The sequence below is a fragment of the Elephas maximus genome, chromosome 6 (genome assembly GCF_024166365.1).
Source record: "Elephas maximus indicus isolate mEleMax1 chromosome 6, mEleMax1 primary haplotype, whole genome shotgun sequence".
Classification (NCBI taxonomy): Eukaryota; Metazoa; Chordata; class Mammalia; order Proboscidea; family Elephantidae; genus Elephas; species Elephas maximus.
In genome coordinates, this window is record NC_064824.1 from 99,650,863 (window position 1) to 99,673,606 (window position 22,744).

Genomic DNA, 22,744 nt, shown 5'->3' on the forward strand with positions numbered 1-22,744 from the left:
GTGTATTAAGGCTGATACCCAAGGCTGATTGAATCCAAAGTTCCTGATCATTCTATTATACCACACACCTCTCCCATCATTAAATAAAAAATCTGTTAACCTAAACTCTTCCTTTGATCTCTAGAAACTATTCATAATAAGTCTAATCATTTTCCCACATGGTACTTCAAATACCCAGAGATTTATATAGGTAGCAGTAATTTTCTGGTTCATTAGGTTAAACATCACCAGTTCTACAAAGCGTACTTCAAACAGCATGCCAGGTTCAGTATAATTATGTTATTTTTACTTAATTATATACTGTTGTGTTCCACAAAGGACTTGAAGCAGTGGTAATGAACAAATGCAAGAAAACAAATGATAAACTATAAATACTAATAGGGAGTGTGGACCAGGGAAAACACAAAGAATAGCAGAAAATAAAAATACAAAGAATTTTTTGGCTCTGAGCTTCCTGGAAATCAAAGTCAAAAGGAATAAAGGTCAGTCATATAATTCTCATCAGCAAAAGTTTAGTAGTTCCTTCAGGAAAATAAAAAAGATTTTCAAAGATAATTTAAAATCAAATATTCTAGGTAACTGAATATTGTCCTAGGTAATTTCCTTATGGCATTTTACATAAGAATTGCCAGGATAGAGGCAGCCTAACTCTTGTTTATAGTCAAATTCATTTATACATGAATTTCCTTAACTAAATTTTAAGGCTTCTCATTATTTAGTACAGAATCACCAAATTGAAGAAATGTCTACAAAGACCTTCCTTCTCCAACAGTCGGGGGGCGGGGGGTGGGGAACTACTCAACAATCACACAATAAATTAACGTGTCATATTTAGTGACCATTTATAACCCTTCAAGGACGCCCCTGCTGGCATAATGGCTAAACGTTTGGCTGCTAACTGAATGGCTGGTGGTTTGAGTCCACTCAGTGCTCCGTGGGAGAAAGATCTGGATCTGCTTCCGTAAAGATTACAGCCTGGGAAACCCTACGGGGCAGTTCTACTCTGTCTTATGGGTCGCTAGGAGTCCCCATCAACCAGAGGGCACATAACAACAACAACATGACCCTTCAAGGCACTGTCCTGGGTGCTTGCTGTGTAAATCAGTTCCTCTCAAGGAGTCAGGGGATAGAAAACTCACACTCAAAGTTAACTGCAAGGCAATATAGCAGCACCAAGTGTTAAAAGCAACACACTCTCCTTTGAGAACAATAAAAATCGTTGCAATTTTAACATAATCCTTTAGAAAGAAAGTGACGTAGGTTAATAGTTAAGCACCAATTTTAACATCACACCTTACAGTTGTGTGATCTTGGATCTCTTAAATGGGATCATGTGCCTGGCATATGAAAGTACTCACTAAACATTCAGTAGTATTGGTATCGTTACTTTAAACTACAATTTTACCATGCAAATCTCCTGTACATCTCTACATTTCATTCAACATCTAACAACAGAAAGTGTGCTCAATAAATGATGATTGGATTATGTTCATTTAATATGCAGTGTGTCCTTACACAAAGATGCAGGACCATGCTATTCTTCCAACTGCTATTTAACTAAGGGACTGTGTCATGGTTCCATTAGGAAATTTTGGTCTAATTTGATTTCAACTGTAAAATGAAAAGTAATACATAAGCATCCTTTTCATTTTAAAAGCTCTATCAAAGGATCCTGGTTTATCAACTTTACAACCAAGCACTGACCCAGGGTGACCGTTCAGTTAGCGGGACTCATTTGGTGCTTCCAGTCTGGGATGAAATCAAAGGTTGTCCCTACAGTGTAGTTCTGGGATGTGATCTCTGAACCCCACATCTCTCACTGTACCTGTTCTTCTCACAGGGCACTCTCCTACTTTCGTTGTACATTTTCATGTGTTCTCCTTTTACAAGCAGAGGGCTCCTTAGGCGAGGGAACAGGCATGTTGGTTTCGGGCGTCCCTAGCATGGAAAGGCTATCACTGCCGGACAGACAGACGAACAGTCTTCCCAGAGGGCGCCTCTTACCGCAACAAATACTACGGACTTCGCCCTGGGCCTCAGTTGCTGACCACCGGGCTGCTCTCCGCCGGCCGGGGGTCCCCGTGCCGCTACGACAGGGGGCTAGCTTGGGGAAGGCGAAGCGGGAGGCGCAGCGACCCTGCCCCAGGTGCTGAGAGGAAGCCCTGAGACACAAAACCCGAAATGCGGACGCCCCAGCTCGGATGCCAAGGCTGTGCTCATCGCAACTCACCTCAGAAGCCCACAGCCAAGCAGAAGGAGGCAGGCTGCCCCGTCGCCCCTCAACGTACCGCTAGGTTCCCGCGGGGCGTGGCCCTGGCCCCCTAGCACCAGCCGGACGCCTCCAGGCTGAGCCGTTGCAGCAGGGAAAGCTGCTTTGGCCCCAGCCAGAGGGACAAGTACTCAAAAGGAACGCCACAGGAGGGCCGAGGTGGGAGAGGAGGCCGGCTGGGGGATGGGAGGCCTGCCAGCCGCACACCAAATCTCCCGCCCTGCTCAGGGGCGGTGCCCGGGACAGCCAATAAGAAACGGAGCCGGCTGAGAACGACGGTTCTGCGGGCCAGTCGGCGCCGGCCAGCCGGCCCCCCTACACCAGGAAATCTGAGGGAAAACGAATCCTCGAGCGTTGGAGTTGTGGGCTTTTCCTTTCCTCTTTCCGTTTCCGGGGAAGGGAGAAGGAAGTGTTGGTTGTATCTGAGGAAATCTGAGATGTTGTTTGGAAAAACTGCGGCTGAGCGTTACTCTATTTTGGGGCAATCTTAGAAGTGATTATTGATTTTAAAAATTTTTTTTTTTTTTTGAGAAAAAATACGGGGACTACTTGCGTTTATTTATTTATTTTTCTCTCCTGTTGTAAAAGGTAGGATCTTGTGCATCTCTAGGATTTGGAGGAGGGGAAACAGCCCTCTATAAAGAAGAGAATTAGGGCCAGAGCACTGAAGATGGAGATGGGATCATACTGCTAATAGGATAAAAAGGCAAGATAAATAGAAGGATTACAAACCCATCGCCAGTGGACTCAATTCAGACTTACAGAAACTCTATATGACAGTAGAACCACCCCACTGGGTTTCCAAGGCTGTAAATCATTATGGAAGCAGATTGTCACAGCTCTCTCCTATGGAGCAGCTGGTGGTTTCAGAACTTTCAACCTTTCCGTTAGCAGCCATTTCAACTACTGCGGCCATCAGGGTGCCACCAGGGCTCCTTAAATAGAAGGAATAGAGGCAGAAAAAGATAATGAGGAAGAAAAGGAAAAGAACCTGGCTGGGATACAGTACTACTCACCAATAATACTATTTTTTAAAAGTGTGAACATACAAGCAATTAAAAGAACAAGACAGGAGCTAAGTTAAAACAAACACAGGCCTGCAGAGAGGACAGCCAATAAGAATCAAGCCTGTTCTTGTCACAGAACTCCAGCTAGTCCCAGGAATTAAGTTTACAGGAACCTCTGAAGTCAGATGAGCAGCATGAAATCTACTAGCTAATAAGCCATACCCTTGCAGGCTGAGCTTTAAGTCAGTTTTAGTATCACCAAACTTTTGAATAAAGCTTCACCTTGCAAAGAGGCAAAAAGACCAAGAAGAAATAGGCTGTACAGAACCCAGAAGAAAATTTATTCCAAACTAGCAAAATCTCAAAGATAAAAGATTTTATATCAACAAAACAAGGAATATAAAGAAGAATGTGATAAACACCTTGTGAGATTGGTTTGAAGGCTTAGGACCACAATAGTGGGACAATTCCATCAACATAGTTCATAACATAGCATAACATGGTTCATAAAGTTTTTGTTCTACACCCTAGTTTGGTGAGTAGCATCTGGGGTCTGAAAAGCTGTGAGTGGCTATCTAAGATACAACTGTTGGTCTCTACTTGTCCAGTACAAAAGAGAAAGAAGGATACCAAAGACTTGAAGAAGAAACTACAGAACTAATAGTCTACACAAACCATGGCCTCATCTACCCTGAGACCAGAAGAACTAGATGGTGCCCTGCTACCAATACCAACCTGACCAGGGACACAATAGATGGTCCCAGATAGAATGGGAAAAAAATGTTGAACAAAATTCAAATTCTTAAAAAAAGGCCAGACTTACTGGAGAAGTTGAGACTAGAGGAACCCTTCAAAACTATCACCCTGAGATACCCTTTAACCTTTGAACTGAGACTGCTCTGGAGGTCACCTTTCAGCTAAGTAACAGATGGGCTCATAAACAATATTACCTGTGTGTACTATGGATGTCAGAAGAGACTCTGAAACTTGCTCTTGAACATCGAATAGTTAAAGCAAAAGGAAGAAATGAGGAAGTAAAAGAGTTGAACAGAAGGTCTCAAAGGGCAGCTCGAGAAGGCAAAGTAAAGTACTATAATGACATGTGCAAAGACCTGGAGGTAGAAAACAAAAAGGGAAGAACACGCTCGGTGTTTCTCAAGCTGAAAGAGCTAAAGAAAAAAATTCAAGCCTTGAGTTGCAGTACTGAAGGATTCTATAGGGAAAATATTAAACGATTCAGGAAGCATCAAAAGAAGATGAAGGAATATACAGAGTCACTGTACCAAAAAGAATTGGTCGACGTTCAACCATGTCAGGAGGTAGCATATGATCAGGAACCGACGGTACAGAAGGAAGAAGTCCAAGAAGGGACTGGCAAAAAACAGGGCTCCAAGAATTGGTGGAATACCAATTGAAATGTTTCAATAAACAGATGCAACACTGGAAGTGCTCACTTGTCTATACTAAGAAATTTAAAAGACAGCTACCTGGCCAGTTGACTGGAAGAGATCCATATTAATGCCTATTCCCAAGAAAGGTGATTTAACTGAATACGGAAATTATCAATATCACTAATTTGACACACAAGTAAAATTTTGCTGAAGATCATTCAAAAGCAGCTGCAGCAGTATATCAATAGGGAACCACCAGAAATTCAAGCCAGATTCACAAGAGGACATAGAACAAGGGGTATCATTGCTGATGTCAGATGGATCCTGGCTGAAAGCAGAGAATACCAGAAAGATGTTTACCTGTGTTTTATTGACTATGCAAAGGCATTGGACTGTGTGGATCATTATAAATTATGGATAATACTGCAGAGAATGGGATTTCCAGAACACTTAATTGTGCTCATGAGGAACCTCTACATAGTTCAAGAGGCAGTAGTTCAAAAAGAACAAGGGGATACTGTGTAGTTTAAAATCAGGAAAGGTGTATGTCAGGTTGTATCCTTTCACCATACCTATTCAATCTGTATGCAGAGCAAATAATCCGGGAACCTGGACTGTATGAAGAACTGGGCATCAGAATTGGAGGAAGACTCATTAACAACCTACACTTTGCAGATGATACAACCTTGCGTGCTGAAAGTGAAGAGGACTTCAAGCACTTACTGATGAAGGTCAAAGACTGCAGCCTTCAGTATGGATCACACCTCAATATAAAGAAACCAAAAATCCTCACAAGGGACCAATAAGCAACATGACGATAAATGGAGAAAAGATCGAAGTTGTCAAGGATTTCATTTTACTAGGATCTACAATCAATGCCCATGGAAGCAGCCGTCAAGAAATCTAAAGATGCATTGCATTGGGTAAATCTGCAGCAAAAGACCTCTTTAAAGTGTTAAAAGGTAAAGATGTCAACTTGAAGACTAAGGTGCACCTGACCCATGCCATGGTGTTTTCAGTTGCCTCACATGCATGCGAAAGCTGGGTGATGAATAAGGAGGATGGAAGAAGAATTGACACCTTTGAATTGTGGTGTTGGTGAAGCCTGGTGAATATACCATGGACTGCCAAAAGAATGTACAAATTTGTCTCGGAAGAAGTACAACCAGAATGCTCCTTAGAAGCAAGGATAGCGAGACTATCTCACTTGCTTTGGAAATGTTATCAGGAGGGATCTGTTCCTGGAGAAGAACATCATGCTTGGTAAAGTAGAGGGTCAGCGAAAAAGTGGAAGACACTCAACAAGATGGAGTGACACAGTGGCTGCAACAATGGGCTCAAGCGTAACAATGATTTTAAGGATGGTGGAGGACTGGGCAGTGTTTCATTCTATTGTACGTAGGGTTGCTATGAGTCAGAACTGACTCGACAGCACCTGACAACAACACTATGTTCCTTTAAAAAAATTATCTGTATGAGATCAAATGGTCAACAGTTATCCTGAAGCACAGAGGAGAAGGTAAGGGGAGGTAAGGAAACTAGATTAATGCAAATGGAACAACCAGAATGGGAATAATGAGAATGCTGACACATTGTGAAAAGCGTAACCAATGTCACTGAAAAATATGTATTGAAAAAAAACCCAAAACCAAACCCACTGCCGTCAAGTCGATTCTGACTCATAGCGATCCTACAGGACAGGGTAAAGCAGGATTTCCAAGAAGCAGCTGGTGGATTCAAACTGCCAACCTTTTGGTTAGCAGCCAAGCTCTTAACACTGTGCTACCAGGGCTCCAAAAGTCCCCTTAGGAGAAGATAATGAGAAAAACAATATGTATAGAAATTGTTAAATGGGAACCTAATTTGCTGTGTAAACTTTCATCAAAAAACAAAATAAAATATTAAAAAAAAGAATGAGTTATCAAATTTAGATTTTTAAAAGTAATTCTTAAAGTTTTATTTAATTTTGAAACAGCAGACTGTAACATCAGTATATCAGCTGCAGATTTTTTTTCACCAATGACTCCTCTGTCAACACAAAGAGGAAAATCAGTTATGTCTCTACATATTTTTCCTCAGGGAGTTGACTGACTTAAAAAAGTAAAATCATTTTTCAAGTTTAATTATTTTTGTATTCAAAAGGTTTTTTTTAATCCAAGCCATATTTTACATGATCAAATTTAAAAATATGGCCTTCTCAGTTTATATGTTCTAAGTTGAAATATAATCTAAATAGCTGCATACATATCAGTAAAAGATTCAACCAACCAGGTAGGCCTTAAGTACAAATTAACATCTGAATTTGTTTCTAAATTTAGGAAACTCACTGCTTTTACTGCCAGTATCATGAAAATTTTCATAATCATGCTATTGCTCCTTAAATCTGTTTTCTCTCTGGATCTTTTTCTTTCAACAGTTGTTTATTGAATAAAATTTTGAGCACCTACCTGTCAGGGACATAGGGTCCAGATATATCCCTTACTCTTATAGAACTTAGAGTCCAGTTGTGTATAAAGAATCAGATAAATTCAATACACTAAAAGTGTAAGTGTGAAGTTAGTAATATGTACTAAGAACTACAGGGTAACTACCACCTACCCTTGGGTGGGTGGGTGGGGTAGCAGAGGAAAGACCAACCCAACTTCCAACAGTAAGTATGATCTAGTCAAGCAAAAGAGAATGGGTAGAGAAGGGGTTGCAGGAAGAGAGTACAGTAGTACAAACTGGGCATAGTAAATAGCAAGTGATAAAAGATGAGGTAGGAGCAATAGGTCTCAGGGCCTTGTATGCCAGGCTAAGGAGCATAGAATTTATCTTCCATGATGGAACCACTGAATGATTTTAACCAGGAGACTGACAGCTGTTTTGTATCAATCACCAATGAAGATATATTTGAGAGAGGCAAGCTAGCTAGGAGGCTATTGGAGCAGTCTAGATAGGAAGATGAGATCATGGTTTCAGCTTTAGAAGTAGAGAGGAAAGGATGGATTTGCAAAACAGAATGCAAAGTCAGCAGGATTCAAGGACTGGATATAGAGGTGAGGGAGTGGGAATATCCTCCAACCTATCCTTGCTTGTCTAGATATCACTTAGGGGTGGTGATGTGAGAGAGGCTGCAGGTAGAGGGGAAGGGTGGGAGAGAAGGAGAAGAGAGTTTATCTTGGAGCATCTTAACTTTGAGGTACCTGAGGGACTTGCAAGTATTCTGCAGCCAGTGGATATAGGAGTCTGAAATTCAAGAGGAAAAAGCCTAAAGAGAAGGATTTGGATAAAGGATAGTTGCAGATATAGTTGAGAACTTTGAAGTGGTAGGGGAGAAAAGGAAATTAACTGTGCTCTAGCATGATGGCCTCCATTTTATGGAGGATATAAGACTTGAGACTGCTGAGAAAGTGGCACTTAAAGTGATAAAGCTTTGGAACAAACAGGAAAATGAGAGGGCTGGTCAAGGAGTACAAGTAACTCAAAATGCTGAGAGCCTAAGAGTTGGGGCCAATGAAGTTGTACTAATACCTAGTGTTCAGTGGTCTGGGTAAAGGAATAGACAGCAGACTGCAGCACCAACATGGATCTGAGTATTTATTTTGGTACAGTTATGGACTAGGTTAATGATACCTTTCCTTATGGTGTCAGTTATGTTTTATATATTTCTCTGGGAAAAAAATTTTATTGAGTCAGTGGTTTTGGATAGAAGAAGGAAAGATTAGCTACGAATGCCCAATATTCAGTCACAGGATTATAGAGATGAGTTTCAATCCTGACTGCACATGAGAATTACCTGGAGAGTTTTTAAAACTACTGATGCCAGATCCCACTTCAGAGTTTGAATGGGGCCTGGTTATCATAATTTTAAAAACATTTTCCAGATAGTTTTCAATGTGCAGCTGGGGTTAAGAACCACTGAGCTAGAGAGAATGAAAAAATAGGCAATAAAAATTTGTCAGGCATGAAATGATCTAGATGCTATGCCTGAAACATGCTTGATATGGGTACTGTAGGTCTAGAATGTCAGTGGCAGATGCCTCAGCAAATATTTTCTGCCCAGAGATTTTTTTAGACATAATTTGATTTCAATCATGCTCAGGAGAGTAAAAGTGATTACTTATGTTTGAGCATCTGGAGTGAAGGGAGAATAGGTAGCCAGAATCTACTTATCTCCAGGATGTTCTTATGACAGGGATGAGGCAGTGAATACCCCACAAGGCATACACAGGGTGACATCATCAACTTAGTAATGAAAGACCTGGCAGAGTAAACCTTAAAAAAATATACACACGATAATTCGAATTCTAGGGGACCAGCTTCAGAAAATAATTCTCAGTACAAAAAGCTTTATGATGTGCATAAAGCCATTGTTAATGTTAACAGAATTGTGAATAAGTTAAATCTATAGATTTCTTAAAATTCCACAATTATTTTACTTTAAGGAAATGAAGTTAAAGCTTTGTTTGAGAAATTCCCTTCCAAATACGGGGGGCGGGGGAGATAAAATGAAAATCTTATTTAATGTGTTTTTGGCTAAACTACACAATGATTCAGAACTAATTTTGTACTGGTCAGCATGTCATGGCCATAAAAATGTTTTGATTATTCCTAATGTGTGTTAAACACTGTTCCCTAAATAAAGTGCCAAAAGCGATCGGTCCTTCCAGTGAGTCCCATCCCTTTTTAATGTAACTTCTTGAACAAGACTAGGGCTATTACCACATATTATGTCTACTCTGTTTGGATTATGACCCAGGACCATATTAAAACCTTTAGAGGTCCTAAACACAAGACTGTATTTCTGCCCTCCTTTCAATGCACCAGATGCTCTGTGGGATAAAGATGTGGTAGTCTGTGACCATAAAGATTTACAGCCTTGGAAACCCTACAGGGCAGTTCTACTCTGTCCTATAGGGTCATTATGAGTCGGAATAAACCCAACGCCAGTGAGTTTTTTGGGTTTATGTTTAAAATAATATTAAATCATAAAATAATTTTTCAGTTTCCCCTTGCTACCTAGCAGGAGCCTCCTTTCCTTTATTATGCTCTAAATCAGCCTTTCTCAACTGAGGTTCCTCACATGAACCCACAGAAAGACTCTTAATTCTCCTGAGGACGGTATTTAAAAAAAAAAAAAAAAAACCATTATATACGCACAGAAGAAAAGTTAATTTATAACTATGGATGCCTATGGAATTAGGGCTTAATTCTTTCATGGATTTAGTTTGCCTATTGGTAATCCAGCTTTACAGAGATTCAACCCTCCCTTTCTTCCCACCCCATGGAGGCCATGGCCTTGTGGGGACAGGGCAGATATTTGACAAGTGTACTAATAGCTAGGAACAATCAACACTACACGAAGCAGTACCTTATGATGGGTAAGTGCACAAATCCATGAGTCTGAGTGTCTGTGTTCAATCCTGGCTCTACCACTTTCTAGCTGTGACCTTGAGCAGATATATTTCCTTTTTTTTTTTAAATAAACAGAATATTTATCTGATAGTATTGAGCATTAAATGCATTACGGCATTGTCTTCAAAGTAGAACAGCATATCTATCCTAAGCACCTAATGTTAGTTGTCACTGTTTCATTCACATGGGAAAAATACTTGAACCATAAAATATTGTGGTCTGGTCTGGACCAGAGTACATATATCTATGGAGGATAGTGCTTCCACTATATTATTGATATCACAATTTTATTATAGTAACTTAAAGGAAAGTAATTTTTTCCCTTTGTACTTTTTCTGTATTTTCTGAGGTTTTCAAAATGAGCAAGTATTATATTTTTAGTATTACATTTTTAATAAAAGGACAAACTTGGAATCGTAAACTTGTAAAACTCATACTTCCTAACTAATGCAGATTAGAGGAGAAAAAATAATAGCTTGGTGAATTGCCTTAAACCATTCTCTTCTGGAACTACTAGTCTGTATCAGAAATTTTGGATTCAGGCATAATACACAAGATACAAAAAAGACAATATGCTTCGTCTTGCCTGAGTTGAAATGAAATGGAGAATAAAGCTTAGTCCACGTGCAAGGAATAAAAGGCATAAGGAAAAAAGACAGAGTTTTTTTCTAGGAAGTGATGCAAAGGGAAAGGAAAAGAGAGCCTGGGGCTCAGCTGTTGATTAATCCCATGTTCCAAGAGAAGGTTAAAGTATTTTTAAAAAATACAATGTGGGAAAGACCAAAAAGTGTAATGCTAAGATAACTAGCTGCTAGTGATGGTGCGAGGAAACAGGCACTTCCATACACTGGTGAAGAGAGTATAAATGGTACTGTAATAATGTTGGCTCCTTTTTTTTTTTGTGGTAAAAACATACACAACAAAGAAAACATGGACCTGGAAAGAAAATGTTTTAACATCTTAGTACTAGAAATAGTTGTGGTGCACCTGAGAAACTGATTTATTTACAAAATATCCGAAAATCATGTAATTAATCTTATTTCTCTTTTTACATTGGTTGCATTAAAGTTCAGTGCTAAGTTTGTTGTGTCCCAACAACATACAGAAATTTTACGGCACATAGTTTATGTATTAATTTCTCTCCTGACTTCATGTTATTTTTTACTTACTTCATGATTTATATGTAATTATAGCTATTGCCTTATCTTAAAAGAGTGTGGCATAAAAAAAGGTTTAGAGCAGACATACAGAAATAAAATGGTATGCTTTGAAAAAAAACATATAGTGAAGGACCATTTTAAAGCATAAAATTTAGGTAAGATATAAAATCAACTCAGGGAAATTCAATGAAAAGCCAAATAAAGCTGTATTTTTATACTGTACAAAAGAAAATTTACATTCCTAATGTAACTAGATACATCTAGAGAAAATTACATATCTCTCAAGAAGCACAATATTTAACATCTTAGATGTTTCTGCATCGCAGACTAATACTGAATTTTATACATTTTTATTTACAATAACTTAAAATATTTTCTCATCTCTGGCAGGTATTTACAAGGTCAACAATGACTACATTTCACATTTCAACAATCAACAGCATTAACCAGTTCAGTAAGACAGTTAAGATAATGGCTTACATGCACCAATAAATATGATCTTAAATGTGAGATTTTTTTTCTTCAACTCTGAAAAAAATGAAAGTTTTCACTAGTCCTAGGCTGAAAGGACATCATTCAGTAGAGATCATATTTTCTGCATGCCTATCCTTTTTAAATTTTCACCAGCACTATTCTCCAAATACTTGGTAAGTTTGTATCAAGCTATAGGTTGATGCTGGTGAAAAAGAATTGTTTTACACATTCCATATCTTTTTACCAAGCAAACATCTGCGAGTGGGTATTTGTTGCTTATTTGTCCATTGTGACAGAGATCAGACTATATAATGCCAAAGTAGTAAAAGTCCTTCGGAAATTGTAGCTCAGGAGAGCCAAATTATCATGAGAAAGATAGTGGGAAAATAATCTTCAAACCATAATAACAGTTTCAATCAGTTAAACTGAATGCAAGGCCAGCATAATTTTTAGAATAAGAACCAAAAAGATTCATTGTAAATTAGCAGATGAACTTATTACAAATGTTTAAAAACATCACATGGAGCGTATCTCTCAATTCCATTTGGATGATAAAATTAAAAAAAAAAAAAATTAGTAACTGTTAGCAAATATTCTCTTTTCAAGATAGTCTGATCGATACATTCATTACTTTTTAATTACCACTTGATATGGAAAAATAATACATAGAACGTGTTTGGAATATCAGTTAATATACAATTACATTTCATGTTTTCAAAAAAGTCATTTAATAGTCTAAATAAATTCTTTAGTTCTTATTGGTGCTTACATTACAAAACTAGTATTTTAGCTTTTCTTAACCCAATTATACTTTTCTAGCAAAGAAAAAAACACCCAGAGTAATCCTGTACATCAATTATGTAAACAAATAGTACCATTTAAACCAATACTATACTTACTAGAAATATTTGAAATTGCTCATTTAAAGAGGTACATTTCCATAATTTTCCCAATATTATTTTTTTTTAAAGTCATATACTAATTTTAGAAATTTCCCCCCCTTTTTATTCAATAGTGATGAGCAGAATCCTTAACTTGACTTAGGGGACTTGAAAATGTTCCATTAGGAATATTTAGACATAACCTTTAACTGGTACCTTGCTGGAAGTATAAAATGTTGTCATTTTTACTGACATCACAAAATCTCAAATGGAATCTTATAGCTATTATATGCCTATTTTCTAGGTCAAAGGACCTTTGAAAATTTATTTCCCCCAGGGTTAGAAAGCAATCTTTTATGTTAAAAGAGCATCATTCCTTAATAGTTAGGTACATTAAAAATTATATTTGGTCAATATATTTTCTTTGATAAATTTTGTTATCAGTGAAGATGTAAAGAATTTCCTCTGATACTGACACTCAAACACAACAAACCAGATTGATATGAATTCTGTAGCTGGAGATGGATTATCCAATTAAGTTTATTTCTCTTTGAAATAAAAGGATTTCTTTATTAGACCTGCCTCCAGATATATAGTTAAAATAAAAAGACTCATACTTTAATATCCACCTAATTCTATTTTGGGGGGGTAAATTCTATATTAAACATAACAGCAGACATCTGAATGTGCCTTAATTTGTAAACATCATAAAAACATTTTCTCAAAACTCAGAAGCAAAACGTAGAACCTACACACTGTACTATGCTGCCAGTTATTTCATATCATTCCCAGCTTTCCGCTAACACTCTATCCTGAACTGTTTTCTCTTGTGTATATTTGTCACGTGACTAAGGGCTAAGATCACTTTAAACCAAAAATACCAAAGATTGAAGTTACCAAAATTTTACGGTGTGTGGCCAGGTTTAGAAGGAACATTCCTACGTGGGCAAGGGAAGGTTGGGTGGAGATGTCTCCTCTAATTTTAATGGCTTGCCATAACCACACAAATTTCTGGCACAGCCAAAAATCTAACACGGTTTAAGTGCACATTGGCTGACTCTATTGAATATTTCCAATGTATGTTCAGTGCCAATATGATATACCCACTAGATACATACAGTACAGGTAATACTAAACTTTAAATTTTATGTCTTACATTATCAAAGTGACATCCTTGGCAACGGAAAATTTTAGCAATCTGGTAACTTGTTATGACTTTATTAGCACTATTAATAATTCTACACTGCATTCTATCTTTTAATAATCTGGTAAATACTCTAATTTTTTAACGCTTAAGCTAGCAATAATTTCTAGTTGGTTTTCAAACAACTTTTTCTAAAAATCACTTTTAAAAAAAAATTAAAGTATTACAAACAAGTGTCTCAAACAACTTAGTGGTTTGAAACATGACAATAATCATTTAACTTGAAAGTTAAAAAGTCTTATGTTCAGACTGTTTAACGTAGCCATAGTATAGAAAAATTGCCCTAAAACTCTTACAGACTTCCTGACCACTAGCATGGCCTACTGAACTTTTTCTAAACTGAAAAACAAGTATGTAACTGAAATACTGATTTTTTTTTTAAACATAAAATAAAACTTACTTTGTAATTCAAGATCCAAAATGGAGAGATCTCATTGCCAGTGTTGGTGTAATAGTGTACTACCCCCTAAAGACAGAGGTTAATTTTTTTCTATTTACAAATGGACATGCAGAGAGCTAGATGAGACAACTGATTGTCAACAGTAAAGTACTAAAAAATGGACCCATACAACCTCACAAAGTAAGGTGGGGCTGGGGGGAAACACTTCACTAAAATATTCATAAAAATAGTGCAAACAAAATCTAAAGGAAGCTGTTCTCAGTATTCCAGGATCTAACAAAAAAAAAACATAATAATTAATTTAAAGCTACTAAGTGGAATTTGAGAATACAGGCTGGAAATACAGCTTATATAGCTGAGACTACTACATTTAAAACATTTTGTATGGTATATACCCTTTAAATGACATCACGGTCACTGTTCATTATAGAATCATCACTTCACAATGTAAGCCTTTTTCAATCATACAAGGAAATATTGCTTGCATCTGCTCCAAGCACAAGGTTCAACCCCTTTCTACATTAGAAATTAATGGAATAAAATTTATTTAATCTTCACCTTGCAATACTCTACTGTGCAATATAATTAACTTGCCACATTGGTGACTATGAAAGTTGGCTGACTCAAAAATTAAAATAGCTAGAAACACTGATCAAAGCCATTTCACTGGTTTTATTTCACATTTAAATAAATTCCCAAAATATTACCAACTATAAGATGGCAGCATACAACTGATTTGTGGCAGAAAATAGTAAGGCTTAAATTAGAATAAGGAAAAATATATCCATCCTTACATCTGTACAGCACTTCCACATCTATGTTTATTACTCTACATTTTTTCTGGAAGTAATACTTTTCTTAATGTGCTGTATTCACTAACTACTAGGCTAGAACTAAATAAACTGCAGAAATGAAGAGTGTCACGTACCACATTTATTGTAGTACACGTAAAGGGAGGCCATGGGGTGTTAATATGCATTAGACAGGAGGCAGAGATTTGATTCTGGCTCTGCTTCTGAGTTATGTGACCTCATTTGTGTCACAACCTCTTTGAGTCTCAGTTTCCTGAGGATGAATATGCGGGTCAGGGTTTGGAGACTAGCTAGATTATCTCTAGGGTCTCTTCTAGTACAAAAATTCTGATTCTGTAATAAGCAGGCACCGTAGAATGAACTGGGAGGGTCAGGGTGGTGGTAGAGATCAAGACTTAAAATGACAACCATTTCTTCTTTCTAGCTTCTTTAAATATTTTCATATTTAAAAATCTTCTAATGCAACTTTTCACTTTACATTTAGTTTGTTTTCTAGTAAGATGATTTTTAATTAATGTTATAGAGAAGAGTTCCCAAAGCCTTCAGATACATCTTCCTTTTCCTGAATTCAACCTGGCATAGATGGCCTCAATCAAATAGATTTATTATAGAAATCAAGTATTTTATCCCTAAATAGCTTTTTCATAGGTGGCTAGACTTTTTAAAAATGGAAATTATAAAGTATAAAACAAAAGGTTACTAAAGGATAAAGTATGAATGTTGCTGGTCAATATTTGCAACAGCACTCTTATATAGGTAAAACAAACTATTTTAAATTAAATGCCAATAAATAACATAAATGAATATCAGAAAGCTTGGCTTGTTAAACTAATTCATTTCAACTATGTCTTGCATAGGAAATCTGTTCTAAGAACCTGAATGTAAAGTTTTACCTAAGTGAGATATTTCTCATTGGTCCCAAATCATATCGCCTAAAAGAATGGAACACAAATGTTGCAGGGTCATGAAACATTAATGGGTATGTATACATATAAAATATATATGTATACACATACTGATAAGTGAAACCCTCTAAGTAAGTTGAACTTTTTCAAAACCATTTTTACAGATATAACACAATTTCTAACAAAAACCAAAGGGAAATTTTGTCTTATATTTATTATAGCTTTGCTATTTGATATTTCTTTTGTGCTTTAACTAGAATTATGCTAGATTTAGATGCCAGTAAACACACAATTTGTTGAATTAAAAACAATCCTTCAGTCCTAAATAAACCAGGTGGTTATCCCCTGTAGTGACTGACCTCCAGCCATGGCCAAGATCTCATTCCCTGGTAAGTATTATGTTCTTCTATACCTGAAACTTTGCTTTTCTTAGTGTGGCAAAGACCTTTACCCTTCATTTATTTTGGCTGTTTTTTAATTCTTTTAATTTATTTGACATCCTTAAGTCAAATTAAAAGAAGAGATATCTAAAATATATCTTTGTGATATATACACATATATGTACACATCATACACACACACACACAAATCAATAAATCATCTATCACCTTTTAGCTTTACTGCAGACTTTAGCAATGTTGCAGATACTAGTCCAGGTTCTAGTTTTCCATTTCCATATGAGCTGAAAATGTTATAGACCACCAAATTCAATCAAGATTCATTGTTCTTATAAAGATTCTATCAGAAAGCCCCTTTAAAAAAATGCTCTTATAATCAAAACGAAAAAAAGGAGGGAGATTTTTAGGTGTGAAAAAAAACAAGAGGCATTTTTCTCGTTTTATTAATCAAAATCTACTGTAATTTTAATTGGTGAAGTTAAAATTTTTAAACGTTAATTAAGAGAATACTTGCTTTCTATAAATTCAGTATATAATTTTTTTCACAATAAAGTAAAAACGTCTAAATGTACAAAGCACTAATAGCTCTGATGTGTTTTATAGAGGATAACTTAAAACATTTAAACTCACAATACACTAATTTTCAAAAACTCAATATATTCCCTTCTATTTCAAGCAGTAGAGCCTGAGACCCAGAAGAGGTTATAATGAAATTTTATCCAACCAAATCAGAACAAAAAAAAAAAAAAATTTTTTTTATATTATCTTTTTTTTTTAAAACCAATAATGCATTTTTGTAGCCTCTTAGTACAGTTACCAAATGCTACTTACATACATTCAACATCTAGCTTACTGGCATGATTTCAAAGTTTTATAAAAGTGAGAAATTTTTGCAGATAGATGATTAGAAGGTACACAAATTGCATTACATTAAACACAAAGGCAGTGTGTCCTTGTAGGAGAAATCAAGTCAGTACTCCCTGGTAGAAATGTTCTATAAAAATGTGTCACATTGAAGTGTCAGTGTTTTCAGCCAATTATCTGTCCCTGATGTATTTCCTTGGAGTATATAATCTATCAGGACTTCAGGTATCTTAATCTAAAATATCTGACTGAATTTAGGTACATCTAGAAAGCAGCTGAAAGGGTTTCTCCAATAGTCTGACATCACAGAAAGTGGATTGAGAAATCCCTCTCTTTACCTGAAGACGTACTTGCTCTACTTCAGTCATCATCAGCTCACAAAGGAAAATAAACAACAACAAAAAACCAGGCAAAATCTCCCTAACACACACAATCCCACACAAGCTAAACAAAAACCATCCCCCCCCCCCCACAAAACCCCAGCACCAAAGTGTCAATCATTCCTGGGAAAAAGAACATGCCCCTTGGATGCTCTGATTTGTTAGTTGTTCAAACTTTAAGGACAGAAATGACCCTATGTCCTTGTGGGGAGGAGGGAAGACATGTTAATTATGACTATAGAGCCATTGAAAGTGCATTATCAACTACACAATCAACTTAGAGCCCCGTCTCCAGCAGAGGAGGCCACAACTTGATTTGAATGCCTCAATATTAAACATTTATGTCCTCAGGATAAAGGAAATGAGGAAAAGAGATGGGGAAAATAAAGAGCTACCCTCATTTTAATGAAAAAAGTGCAGCAGTCTGCCACCTTTCCCCATGCTTCTCAAGAAAACGATTGCACAGACTCAGAGAAGTCCAAAGTCACAGCAGAATCTCTGAGGCACTCCTGGTTAAAAGAGAAAAAAATATGATCCAGTAGTCTTCATAGTTCTATAGATTATGAGAAGAAACCCGTTTTGTTTTTTTTAAACAAAGCCAAAGAATCATTTCATAGGGATCATATACACCATTTCCTCTAATATATCCTCAGTCTCACAGTGTTGAAATGGGACTGATCAGCCTACGATGGATTGCACATCACCCAAGGAGAAAGGAAGGCATGGAAAAGGCATACATTTTATACTGCTTCACGAACACATTTACAAGGAATAGGTGAAGATATAGGAGAAAAAAAGAAAACCTTATTGCTGTTTCCATACAAAATACAGTATGAAGATACCTACACTAAATCAAATCTGATTACGATGACCAATATTTTCACAATGTGGGATGAAGCGTCTTCGCGCACAATGAAATGTTCAGTTTAAAAGGTAAGCAGAAAGAGGCGAGAGAATAATATCAAAGCTACACCTGGGATATTAGCTGCATATTGAAACTTGGGGATCGAGACTGCTTGGTTAAGGGGGCTCCTGGGCTGAGGAGCTCTTTACCTTCTCCAGCTTGACCTAGCCGGTCTTCCTGTAGACTGATAGTTGAATAACGATTAGCATTGTTAGCTGCTAAATTTTTAACTCCCTCAGTGCCAACCCCAATGCTGGTAGTTGCTTGACTGCCATTTACATAGTCAAATGATTTACTTGAGGAAGCACTGGCTGTCCGGATTAAACTTAAACTATTGGTTTTTGGCACCACCTGGCCAGCAGGCAGGCTCAGGTGTTTTTTCATCGGTGTCAGCTCAAGTGAATCTACACTAAGATCAGCTGATTGCTGTACATACTGCCTGCGAACTACTGAATCTCGAGGGCTCTCATTGGATTTGATTGCAGAGGCTGTTTCTTTATCCTTGGCTGAACGCCCAGCTGCTACTTTCCTTAAACTTCCCCTCTGAGAGGAGGATGATGGTTTGGTCCCAACTGGCTGACTGCTGAGGGAAGCCCCTGATGAAAATCCTTCATCTGCATCATTCAGGTTTACAGATTCCTCTCCTCCATTTACACCCTCGGCACCTAAAAACAAATCAAACATACTCAGCAATAGCTCATTAAATAGGAAGCAGCTGTGAATAACAACACCCTTATCTCTTGGATAATGTGTTATATGTAGGCAACGTTTCGTTAGGGGAATAAACCTTAATCTATATAGAATTCGAATACGATATTCATTCTGCTTATTTAGTTTAACTAATCTATCTCTGGTAAAGCTGTCTACAAACTAATTTGGTTAATCTATCCAAATTTTGGCACATAAAACAACTTTAGGCAAAATACAACATTCTTTTAGTGTAAATCTTTAACAATAATACTTTGTCAATGTGAGGTGACCTTATCTATCTATTAAAAAAATTTTTTCCCCTCATCTTTCTGAACCCATCTTCAGGCAGACCATGCAAAAGACAGCCCCTCCTAATTTCAGTTATCCAGAGTTACAACAAAAATACATATTCCTACAGGCCAAGCCCTAATTAAAAAACAAACAAAAAAACCCATTGCTGTTGACTTGATTCTTACTCACAGTGACCCCACAGGACAGAGTAGAACTGTCCCATTGGGTTTCCAAGGCTATAAATCTTTACAGAAGCAGGCTGCCACGCCTTTCTCCTGTGAAGCAGCTGGTAGGTTTGAGCTGCTGACCTTTGGTTAGCAGCCAAGTGTTTTAACCACTGCACCACCAGGGCTTCTTAAGCATTGGTCAACTACAATAAAATTTTTACTCAAAAGCTAACTGTTTCTATGTGGCTTCAGAACCTTCACCGTGGAACTAGTAAATCTAACTCAAAACTCTACATTGCTTCCAGTAACTTCGTAATCATATTTTGTCTTATAGACATACCTACTCACTATTTTCCACATTATCTTGATCAATTAATGTGAAGAAAATATTTGCCTGATTATCAGAGAGCAGGGTTAGGGAACCAGCAAGGACTATTACTTTCCATATAATGTATTACTATAATATTGAAAACTTTTAACAATGAGTACACATTATTGTCATAATAAAAATACTATAGTACCCCATCACATTTCATGGAGAAACTGCAGTTAACCAAAGAATCCTTATCTTGGGATATTGTAGACAGAAGTATACATACACATATTGCCCTTGGGGTTTTCTGAAAGCCCAATTCTCTTACTGAAAGTATGATCAACATTCACTTAGAAAGTAATACATTTGCTTCTTTCAAAAACTGATAGTGGTTTACTACCTCATTAAATTCATTTCCTAGACTGTAAGAAAGTTTAATCTGAATCTGTTAGGAAAGACACTCTACACAAATATTATTTTGAAATACATGTTACCAAAGTAAAATGTATATAAAATACTTAAACATAATCTTTTATTTAACATAATACCTGCAAAATAAAATATTTTCTTAATTCTATTTTCTCATATGGATTAGTTATTTCCTTCCTTCCAAAAGAATAAACTATCCTTAAAGCAAAAGCACCTTTTTATTACAACCAGCAGTTTAATACCCTTCGATCATCATGCAAAGCCATATGAAAATGCATTTACTAAGAATAGTAGCAGCTGACACCACTTCTCTCAACTCCTTCAAAAGAACAGTATATAAAAAAAAAAATACTGTACCACAAAATAAAAACTTCAATTACTAAGATGATATCGTATCATCTTAACAATGTACTTACAATTAGTATAAAGGGCTCCAAAATGCCCAAGAAAAGGTAGTTACTGGTTCAGAATTGATATTAGTAATTTAAAATTGGGAGTGAACAGAAATGTAACACTGGTATGTCTCTTAGGAGAGGAAACTGAGAGACTTAGTGCTAGCTACCGATTCTTGCTACATGCAGATCTGATGCCCAAGCGATATGGCCATAAAAGGGACGATAACATAAAAGCCACCATGCAAGGGAATCTACTGATGTTTTATATACTAAGAAACTTTTTTTCAATTTAGTGGAACACTTACTATACTTTAATCACAGGCATTATTCTCAGTTTAATAATAATTTTAATTTCAGCTTTAAAAGTTACAAATAGAATGTCACTTGACACTCAGGAGAAAGGTAGGTGATAGGCTCATATCTGCTCTTTAACTTCAACACATAATAAATACAACTTTAACTTTAAAACCATCATATTAGAAAACAAGTTTTCTTTTAAAACAAAAAAGTCAGTTATTGATGTTAATCCAAATGCTCCAGCCGGCTTCGGAATTTCCAAAATTTTTCATAGATTTTAGTAAGTTTCTTCCTTCTGTTTAACAAACCTCAAGGGATAAAAAGGCAATTAATTGTATCTCACAACTTTTTTTCCTTTCTAATTTTCTCCCTACGTGCTAACAATACCAATCATGATCCAAAGAACAGACAATGGGAAAGGATTTTTAATGAACTTTCTACTTATGACTGCCTTTCCCTATAAACTTAGCTTGTACTGATTTAAAGCTTACAATTAATCTAGATTAAAAGGTAAAATAATTTTTTAGAAATTTCAAACATACTCAAGGAATTTATTCTTCTTTCCTTGTAGCTACACCCTTCACCCACTGAAATCTCTTTACCACTGATAACAAAAAACCAAACCCGTTGCCATCAAGTTGATTCCAGCTAACAGCGACCCTATAGGACAGAGTAGAACTGCCCCATAGGGTTTCCAAGGAGCACCTGGCAGATTCAAATTGCTGCCCTTTTGGTTAGGAGCTGTTAGCTCTTAACCACTATGCCACCGGGGTTTCCTACCATTATAGGAAATATCAAAATTGACTACTATTTTGGTTCCTTTTTCAAAGTGTATGACTTTTGATGAATTGAAAGAAAAGTTCCAACCTAATCCCTTACCTTCTAGAATTTCATCAACTGTCATTTAGCACAACACTGTAACAATGGTAGTAGATATATCTCAATGTATACATCTCAATGGCTTGTTCAATCATCAACTACACTTTGTTCAATTTAGGCCAACTCTGGGTTCAACAGTTACTTCTATATTTATTATTTTTGTGTGTTTAGGCAAGATAAAACTGACTCCTAAGGGTAACACAAGGAGATAATGAAAAACCAAAAAAGGTTTTTGCTGCATCTACCACAGCCATTTAAAGAATGATCTCTGTAAAATAGCAGCAACTTCTCTGGGACCCTGGGTCATGCACATGCAACACTGTTAAATGAAGTAAGGTCAATCTGGACAAATGGGCAAGGAAATAGAGGACAGATTTAGATTTTTACTGAGCATGCTCAAATTTCTAACGCACCAACAGAGCTAGAGACTTTCCTAAGGTGAAAGGTAACTGCTTCATGTATGTTTGTTTTTAAAATAAGTAAGAATATGTACCCTATTTTAAAACTACATGTTATATTCCATAAATAAGTGTAAAGTTCCATAGTAGTAATATATTACATAATGTATATTATTTAATGAAATACATAATGTATATTATTTAATGAAAGTCATTAAATAATGAAAAAAAAAAACCCTATTAGGCAACTATTGTTGCCTTCTTTCACACAGCCAACTCCTATGCTATTACATGCAAAACAGCACGTAAATACTTTCCTATCAGAAAGTTTTCTCTTACAAATGTGGCAAGGGGACCTAAAACAAATTCTCATTTTGAGATACCTACACTGTTTTCTACTTTGTTTTTCAAAGATCTAGTAGGATATCTGGCCTCTAAG

General features: G+C 36.6%; 2 protein-coding genes across 12 annotated transcripts in view; both read right to left on the minus strand.

Annotated features, from left to right (window-relative positions):
* The window catches only part of ORC2 (origin recognition complex subunit 2), a 47,110-nt gene extending 44,592 nt beyond the window's left edge, over positions 1–2,518 (minus strand). For 4 of the 6 annotated variants that reach the window (XM_049887790.1, XM_049887787.1, XM_049887786.1 and 1 more), the window contains exon 1: positions 2,231–2,517. The gene's annotated coding sequence lies outside the window, so the exon portion shown is untranslated. Of the gene's footprint in view, positions 1–2,230 lie in introns of all 6 variants that reach the window. The other 2 variants (XM_049887789.1, XM_049887791.1) reach the window with 2 other exon arrangements.
* An 8,888-nt stretch (positions 2,519–11,406) lies between these two features.
* Positions 11,407–22,744, minus strand: part of HYCC2 (hyccin PI4KA lipid kinase complex subunit 2) — a 97,771-nt gene continuing 86,433 nt past the window's right edge. For all 6 annotated transcript variants that reach the window (XM_049887806.1, XM_049887802.1, XM_049887805.1 and 3 more), the window contains one exon: positions 11,407–19,111. In XM_049887806.1, the coding sequence (XP_049743763.1) occupies positions 18,510–19,111 (602 nt within the window). In that variant the 3' untranslated portion in view covers positions 11,407–18,509. The remainder of the gene's footprint in view (positions 19,112–22,744) is intronic.